The 21521-nt window shown below is 39.2% G+C and overlaps 1 protein-coding gene across 5 annotated transcripts in view; it reads left to right on the top strand.

Moving 5' to 3' along the window:
* The window catches only part of Kiaa0922 (KIAA0922 ortholog), a 127447-nt gene that overhangs the window by 53833 nt on the left and 52093 nt on the right, over positions 1-21521 (top strand). For all 5 annotated transcript variants that reach the window (XM_013029748.1, XM_013029749.1, XM_013029751.1 and 2 more), the window contains 4 exons: positions 240-308; positions 4888-5011; positions 6027-6143; positions 7100-7210. In XM_013029748.1, the coding sequence (XP_012885202.1) occupies positions 240-308; positions 4888-5011; positions 6027-6143; positions 7100-7210 (421 nt within the window). The remainder of the gene's footprint in view (positions 1-239; positions 309-4887; positions 5012-6026; positions 6144-7099; positions 7211-21521) is intronic.

The following is a 21521-nucleotide window of genomic DNA, read 5'->3' on the forward strand; positions in this document are numbered from 1 at the left end:
CTTCAGTATCTATTCTGACCTTTGCCTGTTACCAGTAGTCTTATCAGATTTAGGGGCCAACATCTACTGTAGATATACCCTTTCTAGATTTGGAAGTTTATTGAAAAGAGCCATATTTCTGAGTCTATACAGAAATCAAGACTACAGAGTCCTTCCCCATTTAAGTCTATACATTTGATAAGTTAAAGTAATCGTAATCTAAGAGTATCTTATCTCTTCCTCTTCATTTTGTTTTTTAGCTTCTCAGAGAAACTATTTAGTGGAAAAGGCTTACATTTCCAGCCATCATTTCTAGATTTTGGCATACAGTAAGTATCTTTTCATTATAATTAATAACTCGGTATATGTGTGTTATTTACTCTTTCATGATATATATTCTATATATATCATATGTATATCATTCTTTTATAGAGAATATATTCTCTAAAATTTAACATTTTGTGTATATACAATGTTTAAATCTTACACATTAATAAAATAGAGGGATATTGATCTTAGTATTTGTTAAAATATTTTCATGGAAAGTAGAGCATAATTCCTTTTTTTTAGTTTTCACATATTTATATATTTATTTACTTTGCAATGCTAGGGTTGAATTAAGGTCCTTGTGCACATGCTTTACCACTGAGCTATACCCTTAGTCCCCTTTCTGTAGTTGTTTGTTTGTTTGTTTTTTCTTTTTTTGGTCATGGGGCTTGAACTCTGGGCCTGGGCTCTGTCTCTCAGCTCTTCAGCTCAAAGGCGAATGAATGCTCTATCACTTGAGCCACAGTGCCACTTCCAGCTTTTTTCTTTTTGCTTATGTGGTGCTGAGGAATCGAACCCAGGGCCTCATGCATGCAAGGCAAGCACTCTACCACTGAGCCACCTTCCCAGCCCCTGGCTTTGAACTGTGATCCTCAGATCTCTGCCTCCTGAGTAGCTAGGATCATAGGCCTGAGCCACCAGCACCTGGCCCTTTCTGTAGTTTTTAAAGTTTAGTTCTTGTGCTATTTTTGTGGTGGTTAGAATTCAGTAAGAAGCCAATATTAAGCCTTGGTTTTTCTGAAACAATGTTATTTCCTAGTGGTTTCAGAATTTTTTAAAGCTTAATTCAGTCATTCACTTGGTTTTCTTTCTTGATGTACCTTTAGGACTCAAAATAACACTGTTTTGACAGTTCCTGTCTGATGGCTTTTCCCAACTCAGCTTTAAACTATGATCCTCAGATCTCAGCTTCTTGAGTAGCTAGGATTATAGGCATGAACCACTAATGCCTGACTAAATGTCAGCTTTTAAAAATACACATTATATTTTTATTTAAAATTTACTAGAATCTGAGTTTATAATATTTCACTGAGAATACAGATAAAATAAAATGGACTTCTAGTTATCTCAGTGATTTCAAGTTCTGATTGAGTTTTTTGCTTTTGTGCAAAGTCTTTATTATAAAAGGAAATCTTTTAGGCTAGGATACATTAAAGGGTTTATATTATAAATGGGTAGTTACAATAAAATAGTTGTAGTAAGTATAGTTAGATAAAGAGACCAGTTCCAGTTCTTTGGATCCTGACTGCCTTAATATATTTATTCAGTATAATATATATATATATATATATATATATATATATATATATATATATATTTTAGTATATTTGTTCTTAATATATTTATTCTTTAGTATAATCAATGCAGTTGGGTACATGTATATATTAAATACATTTGTCTTTGCTACATACATTAACTGCTGCCTCTGATAGCCAGAGAATGTTTAAAGACTTTGATTTGAAAAAGGACACCAGGTTTTAAAAAAATGTTAATAAGAGCATATGCTAGTCTAAATTAGAAGACATTTGAGTCAGGTTTTACCTTTCTTCTACCAAATGGCATAATTTATAGTCTTAGAATCAAACATAACCAGGAAGTTCTGTTTTCTTCTGCTTTGGTTCAACTTTAGTGTTTGTTTATTTTAATGGTGACCTTGAGCAAACCTCATCCCTTTTCATAGCTCTGGCTACCCTTTTGGCTGCAGAATTAAGATCATGTTACTCAGTTGCCTCTGCCTGCTTCTTGGGACTTATTTTTAGGCTTAACATTTCGCTGGCCCCAAGATTAAAAGTGCTAATCATTCATAAGAAATTTTATTTATTCTTTTATAGTGCTGAATTATCTTCCGTTTGTCATTAGTGAAGGAAATTTGTATCTTCATAACACATTAAAAAATACAAGCCAGGCACCAGCGGCTTATGCCTGTAATACTGGCTACTCAGGAGGCTGAGATCTGAGGATCACAGTTTAAAGCCAGCTTCCGTAGAAAAATTTGTTACTCTTATCTCCAATAAAACACTCAGAAAAATCTGGAAGTGGCACTGTAGTCCAGTGGTGGAGTCCTAGCCTTGAACAAAACAAGTCTAGAGACAAGAGTCCAGGCCGAGAGTTCAGACCCCAGGATGGGGTTGGGGGGAAGCCAGGTACTGATGGCTCACACCTGTAAGCCTAGCTACTCTGGATGCTGAGATCTGAAGATAGTGTGGTTGAAAGCCAGCCTGGGCAGAAAAGTTCATGAAACTCATACCTTTAGTAAACTACACAGAAAAAGCCAGAAGTGGCCCTGTGGCTCAAGTTGTAGAGGGCTAGCCTTGAGCGCAAAGAGGCTCAGGGACAGCGCCCAGGCCCTGAGTTTAGGCCCCAGGACAGCAAAAAACAAAACCAGGAAAAAAATTTTAAAAAAGAATATAGCTAAATAATAGCTTAGTCAGTTAGCACTCGTTTTGTCGAAGTTTCTGGTGGCTTCTGTCACTGGGCTGAGGAGCTCTGCTCACGCAGCCTCATCTTCTGATGCTCTTCAGTAGCGATGCTGGCAGCTGCTGTCACCAAGCTGAGGAGCCCTCTATATGTGTCATTGTCTTCTGATGTTGTCCAGTATACGTTCTTCTTTGAGACCAGATATCTTGCATTGCAGTTATATAAACAGCATGTAATAAATGACTTAAAACCATCAGAATCCTTATTTATTTAAAATCAATTATGGGAAGAGAGGCAAATAATAACCAACTACTCTGAAGTAAGGGTATATTGAGATATCTTTACCTAGGGGTATTTGGGGTGCCTTTATGTTTATGGTAGTATAAAATTTTTTAATATTATTTGAGAACACTAGAAGAATCAGTTTCTCTTTTTAAAATTGCATTGATGTGTTTTATTCAAGTAGAGATGAAAAACTTAGGTTTAAAAATGCATATTGAGGGGCTGGGAAGGTGGCTCAGTGGTAGAGCGCTTGCCTTGCATAGGCCTGAGGCCCTGGGTTCGATTCCTCAGCACCACATAAGCAAAAAGAAAAAAGCTGGAAGTGGCACTGTGGCTCAAGTGGTAGAGCACTAGCCTTGAGCTGAAGAGCTGAGGGACAGTGCCCAGGCCCAGAGTTCAGGCCCCACGACCGGACCCCCCAAAAAAAATGCATATTGAGTATATGAAGTCTTTCAAGAGACTTAGTGATTAAAAGAGTGAAAAATAGAAGAAAAACTAAGGATTTGGAGGTGGTTAGTACGTGGAGAAGTATTTTATATATGAGAGAAACATATGCAGTCATTGCATTTTTTCCTAAAGCACAATTTTTTAATACTTTAGAGCTATCAGAATAAAACTAGAGAAATACAAGGGTAATCAATACGAAGTTTCTGCTTAAATTGGAGTTGTTTTAGTTCTGGCCCATGCTAATAAGAACTGTAGGCTCTTTAATATAATTGAACTAAAGTGAATTTGGAGCAGTGGGAATCAAAGTGAAATGATTCAAGGGACTATCATAGGTAGGTAGATCTGGATAGGTGGTCCAGAGACTAGCTCCTGTCCTCTTGCAGTACCTTTGTTAGAGCTTGGGGAAAGAACTAACATGAGAGGTTGGTGGAAAGTTTGACAGTGATATATAAGCCTTTGTGTGTGCATGTTTATGGAGGGAGGAGCCATAGCCTTCATCAGAGCTTTCCAAAGGCTCATAATTTAAAATAGATAAGAACGGCTGCTCAAAGTGCTACAGGGTATCCAATCTTTCTCAGAATGGCCATAAGCAATTAGATTTTCATTTTATAAGCCCCAATAAAATAAATTCTCCTTGTGAGTTGAAAATAAGCCCTAAGAAAGTAAGCCTTTTTCTGTGATTATAGTTTCTTATCTAAAGATATTTTCATTTGAATGAGAGACACTAAATGCCAGAGAGAGGTTTTTTATTTTATTTTTCTATTTTGCTTTCTAAACAAGTGTTTAATAGCCTAGATAGATAAACTTCTTCCAACACAGAAATCAGTGGGATCTGCTGTGGGTTGGCATGTCTTATATAAAGGTTTTTGTTGTTGGTGTGTGTGTGTGTGTGTGTGTGTGTGTGCGCGCGCTTGACTACTATGATTTAAATGTTTTATTACCAACAGGATTTGATGATTATTATTTTAAACTTAGTAATAAACATCAATAATGTTATGGTTTTAAAACTGTGTCTAGCTGGGTGCTGGGGGCCCATGCCTGTTATCCTAGCTACTCAGAAGGCTGAGATCTGAGGATCACTGTTTGAAGCCAGTCAGAGTAGAAAAGTTCTTGAAATTCTTATCTTTAATTAATCATGTCAGTAAAGCTGTGGCTCAAGTGGCAGAGCACTAGCCTTGAGCAAAAGGAGCTTAGGGACACCACCCAGGCCTGCCCAGGGTTCTAGGTCCGGGACCAGCAAAAAATAAAAAATTTAAAAAACTGTGTGGCCTGCCAGTGTAACTCGGCATTAGAGTACTTAATCTGTGTGAGGCCCTGGGTTTAATCCCTAGCACCAAAAAATTTGTATCTTGTGCATCTTATATCTATGAATTTATATGTATAGAAATAGTTGATAACCGCACAATACATTATTTTTTCTGTTTCTCTTCTTAGGTTCCTGGGACACCCTGCAGCTAAGATTCTCCATGCATACAACCCTAGCAGGGAGAGTGAGGTTGTGGTTAACTCAGTGTTTACAGCTGCTAGACATTTTCATGTGTCTCCTGTTCATTGCAGGGTGAGTGTTGGTATACTCTGGAAACCATGCTGTGGCAAGCTGCCATGGTCTTTTGCTTTCCTTGGCCTCAAGTTTTAACTTTCCGTTCCTTTTCTCCCCCTTTTCTGCTACTCAGACTCTTCCCTTCTGTGTGTTTGCTTTACAGTATTTTTTTCAGCAGTTCATTTTCATAACATTGGTGGTGGCTCTGAATAACTATGGGAAAAATAAATATGAAATAAACCAGGTAGTAATATAGATGTGTGTATGTGTATATGCATATATGTATATGCACACAAATACACACATTTATGTAGTGTAGATTTATCATGGTGAAAGAAGGTTTATATTGCCCGACATTAATCTAGATGCTGAGGCATTAGTAACTAACACAAATTTATGGTAGTGACCTCTCCCACCTCTCAAACCTACTAAGAAAGCCAGGACTTAACTTCTAAATGTAAGAATAAAAGGTATACTGATACAAACTTGTTAGCCAACAATTTGCCAAGCTAAGAAAGGAGAATAAAGAGACCCCCACACCACACTATTCCTCATTCCATCAAAAAGAAAGGATTGCTCCTTATAAACTTAACAACACTGTAACAGTTCAAAATCCTAGTCTTCTAGTTGATTTTTCAGCAGCTTTTTACTGATTGGTACTGATTGGTAATGCACCTTAATTTGCTTTGCTGTATCTATCTAAGAAAATGTTGTATGAATCTAAGAAAATGTTATATGGGAAACTTAGTGTTTGGTTTATTGTCCTTGATTTTTATCCATACATCAACATGTTTGCACACTAATGGTTTATACTTAAGTAGAGACAACCTGTGCCACAATTGGCCATATGTTCTTAAATTGTTGAGAGTTGATTATTTTGTGGACACTCAGGCAGGCCCTCATGATACCAATAAGTCAATGGTACAGAATATACAAATATTTGTTGACAGAAATGATCAAAAAGAAGGTCTGGAAAAGACAATTCATCAAAGAAATTCATTCCAAAATGGCTAATTAGGAACCTTTCTTTCAGGTAATTCCAGCAATGGGGAAAACTTCCTTCAGAATTATTTTTTTCCCTACTGAAGAAGGAAGCATCGAAAGTTCTTTATTTATTAATACTTCTTCACATGGAGTTCTTTCCTATCATGTAAGTAGGTTTTCATCTGGGCATATAGTATGATTATTGACTTAACAGAAGGATTTAGATTTTGTTTTTTGATTGGTCCTGGGGCTTGAACTCAGGGCCTGGGCTAGCTAAGTTCTTTTTGCTCAAGGCTAGTGCTCTGCCACTTTGAGCCACAGCACCACTTCCATGGTTTTTTGTTTTTTGTTTTGTTTTGTTTTTGGTGGTTAATTGGAGATAAGAGTCTTACAGGGACTTTTTAGCTGGCTTTGAACTGTGATTCTCAGATCTCAGCCTCCTGAATAGCTGGGATTACAGGTGTGAGCCACTGGCTCCTGATTGTAAAGGCTTTTGAAAATTCTGTCACCTGCTTTTTATTTGTTAAAATATGAGCCTGTTAATGATGTTAATCAATTTCATCTTTCTGCTTCATACGCCACTATCTTCAGTAAAGACTGCAGAAGCTATAACCTTCCTTGGGCCTTTGAAGAATTTTGGGACAAAACAGATCTATCTACCATCATAGTTTTATAGTATAACAGGCTCCCACCACCCACCGCAGTCAGAGAGAGTGAGCTGCCAGGACATGTCTGGGTTTTTTTCCCCCTGCATGGTTATGGTCAGGAGAACTGATGGTGTGGTCAGGGGTCCTTCTCCTATCAAAGTACTAGGAAGGGAACATGAAGAATTGTATTCTGTTCACTAAAGTAGTTAGGAATCATATAGCCTTCAGTGTGGCACTTGGGACATCTTGACTAGGAAGTGGTATCAACTCCTTTAAATGCCAGCATAAATCGATTCTTCTCAAATTTCATTAAACATATGGTTTCATAAAGCTTTAATAAGAAACATTCAACTTAAACATTTAGTTAATGTAATAATTGAGTCAACCAGCTACATTAATGAATGTAGATTTTCTATTTTAATATTAGGTTATTTGTTTACGAGCCTAATAGGAGTCCTCTTTCCTTCTTCTGCAGGTATCTGGTATTGGCACTCGCAGAATCTCTACTGAAGGGTCTACAGAGCAGCTGCCAAATGCTTATTTTCTGCTTCCACAGGTCCAGAGCATTCAGCTTTCACAAACACAGGTCATTTTAATAGATTCACTTTGAACAAATGTTGTAGCTTCCTTTGTTTCATGTGTCTTTGGCAGAGTATATATAACTTTTTGTACATATTCAAAACTGTGATTTGACTGTTCTTTATTTTTGAAAAGTTCTGAAATATAGAAATATTATATGTATAAAGTATCAGTGGATTCCACATCCTTTTTTCTTTTTTTTAATGGGGGGATCAGCTAAGTAGTATTTAAAAAATATTAGATCTCTAAATTTTGATCAGAAATAATGGAATGATTAACATCTTACCCAACAAATGAAAAATGGTACAACAGAAACAATCCAAAGAAATTAGAGGGGAAAAAAGAAAGGAGGCAATGTAGAAATGATTAAAATATTCAATATTGAAAATCAAGAAGCGTTAAGTTGACTCTTCAAGAAAACTAATATAAAAGATAAAGGATGGTCATAATGACCACAATCACAAACCGCAGGTATAATTAACCCATGCCACAGATCGAGGAGAGAGGTGGTGTAGAAAGTGCTCGGTTTATGTCAGTGTATGGGAAAAGAGACCAAATGAACAAGTTATTCAAAAAATAGAATTTAACCAAACCGATTCAAGAGTAAATAGAAAGCTTTTTAAAACTTTTATAAATGATTTTAACTTTTGACACAAGAGAAACATCTGGTCCAAGTGATTTTACAGGATTTTATTTTTCTTTTCATTTCACTTTTATATTAACTTTTCCAGAAAACAGAAATAGGAAGACTTCCCTTACATGAAGGTTATATAACGATTTCAAAGCAGATGGGCAGAGTCTGACAGAAATTCAGAATAATCACACTCAGGAATAGCAAAGCAAATAGCAAAGGAATAGGAAAGCCAACTGAGCTGTGTCAAATTTTTTTTGTTTTTTAGTTTCTTTTTAAGTACATTTTTTTTTTCAGTTTTGAGAATTGAACTTCTGGAGCATTGCAAATGTTAGGAAATTTCTCTCTCACTGAACTAGACACCCTAACCCTTTTATTTTAAGGACATGAGTTATATACCACAAAATCTACCACTTAAGACTGTGGATTTTAGTATATTCTCAGAGTTGTATAACTGTCACCACTCTCTTAATTTTAGAACATTTTCATTGCCTTAGTCCCTGGTAACCACTAAGTCTATTTTCTGTCTCTGGGATTTATCTATTATGAATATTTCATATAAAGAACATACATATTCCTTTGTGATTGGCTTCTTTCCTGTAACGTATTTTCAGGCTTCATCCACATTTTTCATTCCTGTTTATTGCCAAGTAACACATTTTTGTATAGACATATCATATTTTGTTAAACCATTCATCAGTTGGTAGACATTTTTTGTCTGGGGAGTACTAGAATTTGAACTCAGGGCCTTGTGTTTGTTAGCTAAGTGCTATAAAACTTGATCATACCCCTCTCCCCAGTTGGTGGACATTTGCCTTATTTCTGCTTTTGACTACTAAGAATAATGTTGCTATGAATATTTGTAAGTTTATGTGATTATATCTTTTCTATTCTCTTGTATACCTTTTTTTTTTTTTTTTTTTGGTGCCAGTCCTAGGGTTTGAATTCAGGGCCTGGGTGCTGTCCTTTAACCTTTTTTTTTTTGTTGTTGGTCGTGGGGCTTGAACTCTGGGCCTGGGCACTGTCCCTCAGCTATTCAGCTCAAGGCGAGTGCTCTACCACTTGAGCTACAGCGCCACTTCCGGTTTTCTGGTGGTTTATTGGAGATAGGAGTCTCACGATCTTTTCTGCCCAGGCTGGCTTTGAACCGCGATCCTCAGATCTCAGCCTCCTGAGTAGCTAGGATTACAGGCGTGAGCCACCAGCGCCCGGCATGTCCCTTAACTTTTTTACTCAAGACTGGCACTCTATCACTTTAGCCACAACTCAAAAGTCTCACAGGCTTTCCTGCCTGGGCTGTCTTTGAACTGTGATCCTCAGATTTCAGCCTCCTGAGTAGCTAGGATTATAGGTATGAGCCACTATCACTTGGTTGAGAAAGGAATTCTTTACCCTGAATATTGGACATTCAGCTAGATGATTTGCAAGCATTCTCTTGCATTCTGTAAGTTATCTTTATACTTTCTTAATGGTAACCTTTGAAGTTCAAGTGGTTTAAATTTTGAAGAAGTGTGGTTTACCTATTTTTTTTTTTGGTTGCTTAGGTTTATAGTGTTATATGTAAAAAGGCAAAGTTAAAGATTTACTTCTATTTTTTTTTCAGTTTTATAGTTTACATTTAGGCTTATGGCCCATTTTGCTTTTAAATGATAGAATATGGTATGAGGTTAGGGGGTCCATATTTATTCTTTTTTTTTTTAGTGCTCATTTTAATACTTCAGTTACATTTTTGCATATATGTTCCTAATTACAGTTTTTTTTTTTTTTTTGTCGGTCGTGGGGCTTGAACTCTGGGCCTGGGTGCTGTCCCTCAGCTCTTCAGCTCAAGGCGAGCGCTCTACCACTTGAGCTACAGCGCCACTTCTCCATATTTATTCTTTTGCATGTAGATATCCAGTAGTCCCATTACTATTTGTCAGAAAAATACTCCCTATTGAATTGTCTTGGTACTGTTTGCCAGTCCTGTTGTCTTTTCCTCCATTCCTGGCTATAGAAATCTCTCTTTACTTTTCACTTAGACCAGCTTAGTGTGTTTAGTGAAGTCATTTTCTAAGCAGGCTCTCCTGGATGGCCATAGCTCTACCCTTAGGCAGGCGGGCATTGAGGCAGTCCGCAGGTTGTTCTTGAACATTGTTTTTTAGTGTTCCAATAAATGGACACGCCCAATGTTCTGATTCTTGTATAGAGCACATTTTAGGGTTTATAGATAAAATTAAAAAGTTTTGCTAATTGTTCACTAGAAAAAAACATTGTTTAAAAACTGAAATTTCAAGAAATACCCTTTAAAAGTATTTATTTAGATTTCTTTGTTATGATTTAGAAAATGAAATCTTCTTTCTCAAGTATTGTTATACTTAAAAATAAAAAAAGCTAAAAAAAAATGAAAGTATTGTTTTGGGTGGTACTAGAGTTTGAACTCAAGACCTGCTTGTTCAATGTGCTTGCTCAGGTGGTGGGTTTTTTTTTTATCTTGGCCAGTCCTGGGCTCGAACTCAGGGCCTAGGCACTGTCCCTGAGCTTCTTTTTGCTCAAGGCTACCTCTCTACCACTTGAGCCACAGCACCACTTCCGGCTCTTCTATTTATATGGTACTGAGGAATTGAATCCAGAGCTTCATTCATTCTAAGCAAGCACTCTACCATTGAGCCACATTCCCAGCCCCCAGATGGTGCTTTCTAACTTGAGCCATGCCTGCAGCCCTGCTTTTTTGCTGGTTATTTTGGAGTTGGACTGTTCTGCCTGGGCTAGCTTAAACTCAGTCCTTTGGATCTCAACCTCCTGAGTAGGTAGGATTATAGATGTAAGCCACTGATGCATGGTTTAAAAAACTATAGATATATACAAATAGAAAACCTACAAAATTTAAACATAAAAAATAATTATGACATTTTTGGGGGAGTTGGTTGTGGGGCTTGAACTCTGGGCCCGGGCACTGTTCCTGTGTTCTTCAGCTCAAGGCAAGCACTCTACCCCTTGAGCCACAGGGCCCCTTCCAGTTTCTGGTGGTTAATTGGAGATAAGAGTCTCATAGATTCTCCTGCCTGAGCTGGCTTTGAACTGTAATCCTCAGTTCTTAGCCTCCTGAGTAGCCAGGATTACAGGTATGAGCCACTGGTGCCCAGCTTATGACATTCTTAAAAATAGCCCAATTATAACTTTATTGCAGTTAAACTGCATACTTATATGTGTTCCTTAGGTTTTTTTTTTTTTTTTTTGGTCGGTCGTGGGCTTGAACTCTGGGCCTGGGCGCTGTCCCTCAGCTCTTCAGCTCAAGGCAAGTGCTCTACCACTTCTACCACTTGAGCTACAGCGCCACTTCTGGTTTTCTAGTGGTTTATTGGAGATAGGAGTCTCATGGTCTTTCCTGCCTGGGCTGACTTTGAACCGCGATCCTCAGATCTCAGCCTCCTGAGTAGCTAGGATTACAGGTGTGAGCCACCAGTGCCCATCAGTTGTTCCTTAGGTTTTAAAGTGAATAATGCCAACTGTTATCAAGAAAGTATTTCGAATACTATTTACCTCAAATTTTAAACATTCTGTTGTGGTGGAGAACCTATCATGTAGCTTGAGGGGCATAGGTTCATGGGGTCAGGTTTCCTCAGAAGAATGGACGGTGAGGCAGATGCTCCAGGCATAATTGCCTTTTTAGCTTAGAAGCCTAGAGAATATATCTGATGCAAAGCTAAAGAGTAGAAATAACAATACATCAACTTTTCCTTAAATTGTCTTTGTAGTTCAATGAGAAACGAAATAATTTTCTTTTATTCTGGTCCTGGGGTTTGAACTCATGCCTGCTTAGTTTCCTTGCTCATGTCTGGCTCTTTACCAATTGAGCCCTTCTTCAGCCTGACTTCACACCTGCCTTGAATTTCTGTTCTCTGATCTCTAAAATTAAAAGTTTTTAGTCACTGAGTTTACATGAAGTAACTATTTTGTTTAGAAAGGAAATTTAATGCTGAGAGAAGAAACAAAATAGTCAATATGAAAAACTTGAGAGATGATAAGTAATTTTAAAGTGAATTTTAAGTGAATCAATAGACTAATAATTTTTGGATTTGTGCAAAGGTAAAAGGTACAGACAGGTTAACAATATGCTTAGGTGCAACAGAGTCGGAATTTAGTGTAAGTCTCATGCCAGCATAGCAAGCATGCAGCCCTGAGTTCAAACCCTACTACCACTACAAAAAAACAAAAAAAGATTATAGAAGACAGTAAGGTGAGCTGGGCACTGGTGGCTCACGCCTGTAATTTTACCTACTCAGGAGGCTCAGTTCAAAGCCAGCCTGGGCAGGAAAATCTGTGAGACTCTTGAAAATCCATGAGACTCCTATGTCCAGTTAACTACCAGAAAACCAGAAATGGCACTGTAGCTCAAGTGCTAGAGTGTTGACCTTGAGCTAAAGAGCACAGGGACAGTGCCCAGGCCCAGAGTTCAAGGCCCATGACCAACAACAACAACAAAAAAAAAGTAAGGTGGCAGAGGATAATCTTTTTCTATCAGACTCTGGAATGAAGAATCTGGTAAGATAGGGGATTGTATTCAAAAGAGCAGAAATGAGGAGGAACACTACAGAGTGCAAGAGAAACAGGAAGCTGAAATGTGATGAAAGAAGACAAAGTGAAGCTAGAAAATTGGGAAACAGTTTGCAGCTCCAGCTCAGAGCTCCTGAGAAGAAACTGAAGCCTCTGCCTCAAGGTAACCTACCTGCCTTCGGAGCCTTCAGCCCTAGTACTGGGGTTTGGTAGGTCATTGACTTCCCCAGGGTAACAGAATAGCATCAGGCACAACTTTTACTTCCATATCTTTTTTTTTGGGGGGGTGTCTGGTTGTGGGGCCTGAACTCTGGGTCTGGGTGCTGTCCCTCAGCTCTTCAGCTCAAGGCTAGCGCTCTGCCACTTGAGCCACAGCGCCACTTCCGGCTTTTTTCTTTTTGCTTATGTGGTGCTGAGGAATCGAACCCAGGGCCTCAGACATGCAAGGCAAGCACTCTACCACTGAGCCACCTTCCCAGCCCCTTACTTCCATATCTTAGAGAACTGATTCATGGGCCATCTCTGTAGAAGGTCTCCTTTTTTATACTGAGGTAGTTGGCAACCATATTACATTAGTGGAGTACAAGCAACCTGAAGCTAGGGAGGCCTCAAGACTGAACCCAAACCAAAGACTTGGAAATCAGTGACAGTAAATATTGTAGGACACACAGCTACCTATCTTCAGCAGCTGACTTAAGTAAGTTGAGATCTCCTAGTGGGAACAAAGGAAGACACTGAAGGCTCAACTTTGAAAGGCCTTACCTTGCCCATTGAGAGCACCTTTCATGCCTGAGAACCATTTCAGAAAGCAAAGCAGCCAGGCTTGGCTGGTAGAGATCCTAGATTACCTGTTTGCTAGTGACTTGCAGCCAGGCTAGGCTAGAGAATGAGCTACACCCTGGGGTTTGGAAAACAAGAAAATTGTAGAAGCAGCAAACTGAGATTTAAATTGTTATTAGAATTACTGTAAAATGTAATTATATAATACACGTAGAGCTATAAAACATAGAGAAGTTTTTAAGTTATAGGAAATATCCATGACATTCATTCTACTAAGCAGAAGTGGTTTATGTATGCATGTGTAGATGGGAAAGGAGAGGGAAAGAAGGAGACCCTGGCATATTATTGAGTTAGCTAAAGGAGAGATTTTTGTCTTTGGGATGTTCTGTGATTATAGGAAAACAAGGAACAGTAAGAAAACTGAAAACAAGGGAGAAGTTAGGACAAAGGTGGATTGAAGTTGATTAATGCATGCTGTATGCCTGTGTGTGGCATACAGCAATTGAATGTGTACAGAACTATGCATTAAAAAAAGAATCCATGGCTGGGTGTCGGTGGCTTACACCTATAATTCTAGCTACTCGGCAGGCTGAGATAGGAGAATCATGGTTCAAAGCCAGCTTGGGTCAGAAAGGCTATGAGACTCTTCAGTTCACCACCAAAACTGAAAGTAGAGATGTGGCTCAAGTGGTAGAGCACTAAGCTTAGTGACAGCACCCAAGTTATGAGTTTAAGCCCCAGGACTAGTGCTTATTCCCCTCCTTCTCCCCCCTCCCATCCAGAAGGAATCCCCAAACTACAGTTGTATTTGACAAAGGCTACCATATTTTGTTGCTTCCTTTCTGTTGTTTTTTTGAGTTGTGAGAGTGGCTGAGTGATTCTTTCCCTGACATGGGGACCATGTTGCTGGTTATGTAAAAGAGAGACTATCTCGATACCTAATTTCAGAGCAAGAGTTTTTAACCTTTTAAATTTGGCATGGTCTTTGCTTCTGGTGTGTGGTGTTAAGCCCTTGGGCCTGCTAGGAACAGGTGTTGGACAGAGGCCTGCCTGGAGCTTGCCAGGTTGGGGCAAGGGTGCCTTAAGTTACCTGCCACTTGCCTTTGTAGGTGCTGAGCCTTGTCATTGAGATGTGGCAGTTAGAAAGGGAAGCTGTAAACTCTTTGTGAGAAGCACAAGGAATGCCTTTTTCACTCACAGTTTGACAGAGGAGAAATTGAAAGTAGCACATTTCTTCCTAATGACTACATGCAAAAGTTAGTTCTAGCGTTAGAGGTGGAAAATAGACAGGGAAAGGTTTGGCCATAACACAGGTTTTTATTACAAGTTAGTTAAATGGAATGAACAGTTTCCTAAGTGTAATAGCTGAGAATTCTTAGAAATATTTGTGTCATCTTAATGTAATTTTTAACTTTTCTTTGCAGAAGTCATAGATCTCTTATGTGAAAATGATAGGGTATCAACTCTGAAACTTACTCTATGTCAGGTGAATACATTCCATTATATAAGTTTTTCCTTAGACTCTGAAAATACTTGTGCCAATACTGGGGCTTGAGTTCAGGGCCAGAGCACTGTCCCAAACTTTTGTTTTTTTTGTGTGTGTTTTTCCCCCTCAAACCTGGCTGTGTACTACTTGAATCACAACCTGTACTTCTGGCTTTTTGCTGGTTAATTGATGATAAGAGTCTCTTGGGTGGGGCTGGGAAGGTGGCTCAGTGGTAGAGTGCTTGCCTTGCATGCATGAGGCCCTGGGTTCGATTCCTTAGCACCACATAAGCAGAAAAGGCCGGAAGTGGCACTATGGCTCAAGTGGTAGAGTGCTAGCCTTGAGCTGAAGAGCTGAGGGACAGTGCTCAGGCCCAGAGTTCAGGCCCCATGACCGACAAAAAAACAAAAACAACAAAACAAAACAAAAAAGAGTCTCTTGGATTTTTCTGCCAGGATTAGCTTTGAACTGGAGTTCTCAGATCTTCACCTCCTGAGTAGCTAGTATTAGAAGGGTGAGCCACCGGTATCTGGCTTTTGCTTTGTCTTGATTTGAGTCCTGGTCTCCTCTCACTGGCCTGAGATCTGGATTCGTGTAACCCATGATGTAGCTCCCTCAGTCTTTGTCACCCTTACTATGTCACTCACCTTTCTATCACTGTGACTTATGCTGCAGTAACACATCCTGACAGGTATGCATAGTAGAGCAGAGGTGCTCATGTCCTGGTGGGCAGGAACAAAGGCGCTTGGACCAGACTTCTTCTTCTAGGTCTCATCTACCTCTGAAAGGTTTCACTCAGCTTCCAGTGCTCACTTTTGGAACAGCAGGCCTTTGGGGGACATTTAAGATCCAAATGACAATATTATCAAAGACTGAGAAGTGAGTTTCTTCATAGTTCCTACACTGAATTCTAATTCATCAGAGAGGAACAATTCATGTCTTTTGAGGATCTTATTATCTGTTTTCCTTTATGAGTGTTTCCTAAAGCTTCCAATAAGTACAACATTTATCTCCATTCAGATTACTTCTCAGATCCCAGGTATCTGCTTTCTTTTTCTGAATTTTCTATTCTGTTTTAGCTTTCTGCATGTCTCATTGCTCCTTTTTGTGGTAAAACATAGTCTACAAAAATCAATCATTTTATGTGTACAGGTCAGTGGCATTAAGTAACCATTGCCACCATCTAGCTCTAGAACATTTTTGCAAAACTGTAACTCCAGTCTGACATAGTGGTATGCCTATAACCCCTGTTAGAGAAAGTAAGATTTAATAATTCAAAACTGGCTTGGGGGCTGGGAAGGTGGCTCAGTAGTAGAGTGCTTGCCTTGTATGCATGAGGCCCTGGGTTTGATTCCTCAGTACCACAGAAGCAGAAAAAGCCAGAAATGGTGCTGTGGCTCAAGTGGTAGAGCGCTAGCCTTGAGCTGAAGAGCTGAGGTACAGTGCTCTGAGTTCAGGCCCCATAACCGACCAAAAAAAAAAATACTGGCCTGGGACAAATGGTTTAGTGAGGTCTTCTCTCAAATATAAAATGAAAACAAAGAGCTTGAAGCATAGCTCAATTGGTAGCATGCTTACCTAGCATGCATGAGGCCTTCACTTCAGTTTTCACTACTGAGAATGAATGAATGAATGAATTAAAAAATGAAAGAGAAGCCATCCGTGGTAGAATAGTGTATGAAAGTCTTCAATTAATCACAAAAAACTGGAAGTGGAGCTGTGGCTCAAAGTAGTAGAGTACAAAAGCTCAGGGATAATACCCAGGCTATGAGTTCAAGTCCCAGGAATAGAAAAAAGAGAAACAAAAGAAAGAGAACCTTCATACCTGTAGCTATTAAAAACTAATTCCCTGCTGGGTGCCAGTGGCTTATGCTTGTTATCCTAGCTACTCAGGATGCTGAGATCTGAGGATAGTAGTACAAAGCCAGCCCGGGCAGGAAAGTCCATGAGACTCTAATAAACCACTAGAAAACCAGAAGTGCTGTAGCTCAAGTGGTAGAGCGCTTGCCTTGAGCTGAAGAGCTGACAGCTCCCAAGTCAGAGTTTAAGCCCCACGACCTACCCCCCCAAAAAAAAAATTCCCTGTTCTCATTTCCTTAAGCCCTTGATCAGTTTCACTTTGTTTTTATGACTTTGACTACTCTTGATTTATCATATAAGTAGTATCATTTGTTATTTTTGTCTGGCTTATTTAATTTAGCATGTTGTTTGGGTTTATCCATGTTATAGCATGTATCAAAATTTAACTCCTTTTTAAAGCTACATGGTAATTACATGATAATTTTGTGTTTGCTGTTTTAGGAATCACAGTGCTTTCTCGTGCTCTTTCTTTTTTTTTTTTGTCTAATCCTTGCCATGACCATTTCTAAGTAGAATGTGGTCAAGGTCAAGTTCCACCAGCCTACTTCATAAAGCTTGACCTATTATTTCTAGGCCATGAGCTGGACTTAGAAGACCTACGTGCCATTTGTATACTGCCCAGTATCATGCAGTTGTACAAAAATAGTAACTTGTCTGTGGACACAGCCATGATAGGCTTATGACCTCCTAAGGTGAAAATCCCACACGGCTATCAGGATGCTGTCAATAGTGGTTGCAGTTAAAAGCTAGTTATTTACCCAAGTGTGAAAAGCCATGGTATTGCACATCATAGATCACTTTTCTTTTCTTTTTTTTTAAACTCAGGGCCTGGGCACAATCCCTGAGCCTCTTTGTGCTCAAGGCTAGCGCTCTACTGCTTGAGCCACAGTGCTACTCCTGGCTTTTTCTGAATAGTTTATTGGAGATAAGAGTCTCACGGACTTTTCTGTCTGGGCTGACTTTGAACCATGATACTCAAATCTCAACCTTCTGAGTACCTACGATTACAGGCATGAGCCACCAGATCACTTCTGACTTAATGTCTTACGATTTTAAAGGTTAACTGCTTTTCCAGATAACCTTTTTGTCTACAGTCTTCCTGGCACATATCAGGGGGTATGAGAAATAAGTGAGCAGTAAAAAGACAGTAACACTTCCTACACCCCTGTCCTCACTAATTGTGAAATCAGAGGAAAAGAAATCAAAGTAGGTTTTCTGGGGGTGAGGGGGACCCTTAGAAACCAGAGGAATAAAGAGATTTCCTTCTAACCACTTCAATGTAGGAAAAACTTTTATCATGAACACTCAAATACTTTGTTATAGAATTTTATTAGGTAAGTAAATTGTGAGTGAACACATAGTAAGTCTTTTCCCTTTGAGGACTTCTGTATCTGGTGGCTTATAACATGTATCTGGTTTCCTACTCATAATACTACTGCAAACTCAGAGACTCAAACAGAATCCTAGGTGGTGCAGTGAACCTCCCCAGGCACTGATGGCTGGGGTTTAACCTTGAGTCTGCAAAGCCACTGACACCTTTTCTAAAAGGACATGGGTCAGGAAAATGGACTGTGTATATATTAGCACTTTAGTATTTGTATACAAAACCAGAAAACTCACTTCAGCCAGCCAGTTTTTAGGTTTCTGAGAACGTTTTTTATGAGTAGTTCTGGCAACACAGGAAGATTTTGTTTCAGTGGCTACCATCTGAGGACAGAGGGTATGTGAGAGTTGAAACACAGTTGTTCTTTAATGTCAGGGTCAAACTATTGTGTAACACTTGTTGAAGTTGCTCTGAGCCTGTCATGTAGGGAACACTAGAGTAGGAGGTATGTGGAAGGGGGACCCAAGATACTTCCCATTCCCACTTATCAAGATTATTTGATGTATAGACTTTTTTTTATATCCCGCTTGTTGGGGGTGTGGGATGGCTAGAATATCCCTTGGCTTATACAGAATCTGTGTTCCTCATGATACACATGTTGGCTTAAGAGACTTAGAAAGACCTCTCAAGTGTTACATTCAAAATCCTAAAAGAAGAGAAAAGTGTCTGAGAATAATAGAATGTAAGGCTGGGATTTATCCAAGTAATTCTTTTTTGTTTCACAAATTATATTCCTTAAATGAGCTATGCTATTGGTTTTCATTGTTTGGGTTTTTGTTTTGTTTTGCTTTGGTTTGGGCCTTTTGAGTCTCATTATGTAGCCCTGGTTGGACTCAGGAGCTTTATGCCTTATCTTCTCAAGTGTTGGGATACAAGGGTGTGCTACCATGTCCAGCTATGTTCCTTAAATGAAAGGTTTTATATGTGGTTATTATTGAGAACATCATAATTTCAGGTTCATTCCTTTAAAAATTAATGTAATAAAAGTTCTTGGGTACTTGCATTAGGATATGGTAAAGCAAAGTATACTAAAGTCCCAGGTCGTATCAGATGACTTTTTTTTGGGGGGGGGCATGGTTGTGGGGCCTGAACTCTGGGCTTGGATGCTGTCCCTCAGCTCTTCAGCTCAAGGCTAGCGCTCTACCACTTGAGCCACAGCGCCACTTCCAGCTTTTTTTCTTTTTGCTTATGTGGTGCTGAGGATTCGAACCCAGGGCCTCATGCATGCAAAGCAAGCGCTCTATCACTGAGCCACCTTCAAAGTCAGTGGATAAAAGTCATCTGACATATGACCTGGGACTTTACTATTTCCTTTTATAGCACATAACCCTCTACCTACTCGTAAGATCAATTTAGGATGTGATGGGAAATGTTTTTTGCCCCAATATTAATTACCTGAGCTTCTACCCCTTTAACACAAAACTACTGGAGTAAATAAGAGACTTTTAACATTATTTGTTTATTTTTACTGTCCTGGGCCATGAACTCTGGGCTTGGGCTCTGTCCCTGAGCTTCTTTTGCTCAAGGCTAGCACTCTACCACTTGAGCCACAGCACCACATCTGGCTTTTTCTGTTTATGTGGTACTGAGGAATCGAGCCCAGGGCTTCATGCATGCTACCACTAAGCCACATTCCCAGTTCTTAGCATTTTTAAAAAAATTCAGTGTTCCATTGTATATTAAGATTTTTCAGATACAGGTCTCTGGGCTGATCAGCTTTTTAGACTTTTCTGTGAAAGTAGTATACTTGGTCTGCCCTGACTTGAGAAAAGTTACTGGTGTATATTTACTTATTAACTGGCCCCGTGGTCTTTGGCCTTTCATGCTACATCACCCCTCATCTTCTAGAAGATAATGTTAGTAGGAGGCTTCAAAAATAGACAGGTTTTATTTTCCTTTTTTTGATTTTTAAATTTTTTTAATTGTAAAGATATTGTACAGAGGGGTTACAGTTACATGAGCAAGGTAATGAGTCCATTTCCTGTCAAGTATTGTTACCCCCTCCTTTGTTTTTCCCCTATCATCCCTTTCTTCCACAAGTCCTCCCTTCCTCCCCCCCCGCCACAAAAAGTTGTAAAATTCATTATTAACATAGTGTCTTGTATACATTGTTGTTACAATGGGTCATCCTGAATCCTTATTTCAGCATTTTGTTATTTCCCTTCCCCTCCCCAAGTTAGAAAAATGTATATACAAGGTGCAGGACACAGGAATAAAATACAGTGACAACAGGGGTTATACCATGGGGTAAGAACATACAAAGAAACAAAAAAAATTACATAGTACATTAAAAAGATCAACAAGAAAGATAAAAGCTCTTCTGTCTCCTTGGGGTTCATTTCGCTTAGCATGGGGGTTATATGGTCATATGTACATAGCTTGTGACCTCTTCTGGTTGTCCTAGACATATACTAGTTATTGCAGATAAGGGAAACCATGGGACCTAGGTTTCTTTGGGTTTGGCTTACTTCACTTAAGCCAAAGTCTTTCCATTTCCTAACAAATGGGGCAGTGTCATTCTTTCTGATGGAGGCATAGAATTCCATTGTGTATATATGCCACATTTTCTCGATCCATTCATCTACTGAGGGGCATCTGGGTTGGTTCCATATCTTAGCTATGTTGAGTAATGCTGCAGTAAACATAGTTGAGCTGGTTTTTCTTTTATTATACCCAAGCACACTAAATCAGGGACACCTGCTGTCGTGCTGTATTTTATCCAGGTACCTTGAAGGGAATTCATAAATGCAGTCTATGAGATTGCTCTACAAGACTTGTGTTTTGCTTATATAGTTTCTTTGTTAAAAGTTGCAACAGCTTTGTTCTTTTGAGAAAGAAGGATATGAACTTTGAAATCAGTGCACTTTACCGTGCTTTGGTGGCACTAGAATGCCCCCTGGTGGGACTCTAGAGATATGCTCTACAGCAAATGAAACCGCCGTATAGTTGGAAACCCAGAATGCTCTGAAGTCTGAAACTTGTTGAAGTTTAAAACTTGTTGAGTCCCAACAGAACATTACAAGTCTACTGGTTTACTGTCCATGACATTTTGTTTCACAAGCAAAACTATGAAAACTATTTTGAGAAATGTTTTCCAGGTTGTATGTATTAGGTGTATAAGAGACAATGATTTTTAGGTTTGGGCCCTATCCCCAAGATACCTGTATATGTGAACATTCCAGAAGCCCCAAATATCCAAAACACTTCTGATCCAACATTGTGCCTATGGAATACTTGGCCATCACAGTTTCTTATTCTTTTTTGTTATGTTTCCAACATAACAAAATTAATCTTGTTTTAAAAGGTAAATTAAAAATATATCCAGGCAGGGGCTGGGAAGGTGGCTCAGTGGTAGAGCACTTGCCTTGCATGCTCAAGGCCCTGGGTTCAATTCCTTAGCACCACATAAGAAAAAAGCCGGAAGTGGCGCTGTGGCTCAAGAGGTAGAGCGCTAGCCTTGAGCTGAAGAGCTGAGGGACAGTGCCCAAGCCCAGAGTTCAGGCCCCACTACCGGACCCCCAAAAAATATATCCAGGCACAAGTTTACCACGAATAATAAAACATTTTTAAAAATCCTAGGGTGCCCAAGTTTGAGCATTTGTGAACTGACTCTTGCAGTCGTGTGGGAAATGGAGTGGAAAGGA

This window comes from Dipodomys ordii, unplaced genomic scaffold (genome assembly GCF_000151885.1).
Source record: "Dipodomys ordii isolate 6190 unplaced genomic scaffold, Dord_2.0 Scaffold122, whole genome shotgun sequence".
NCBI lineage: Eukaryota > Metazoa > Chordata > Mammalia > Rodentia > Heteromyidae > Dipodomys > Dipodomys ordii.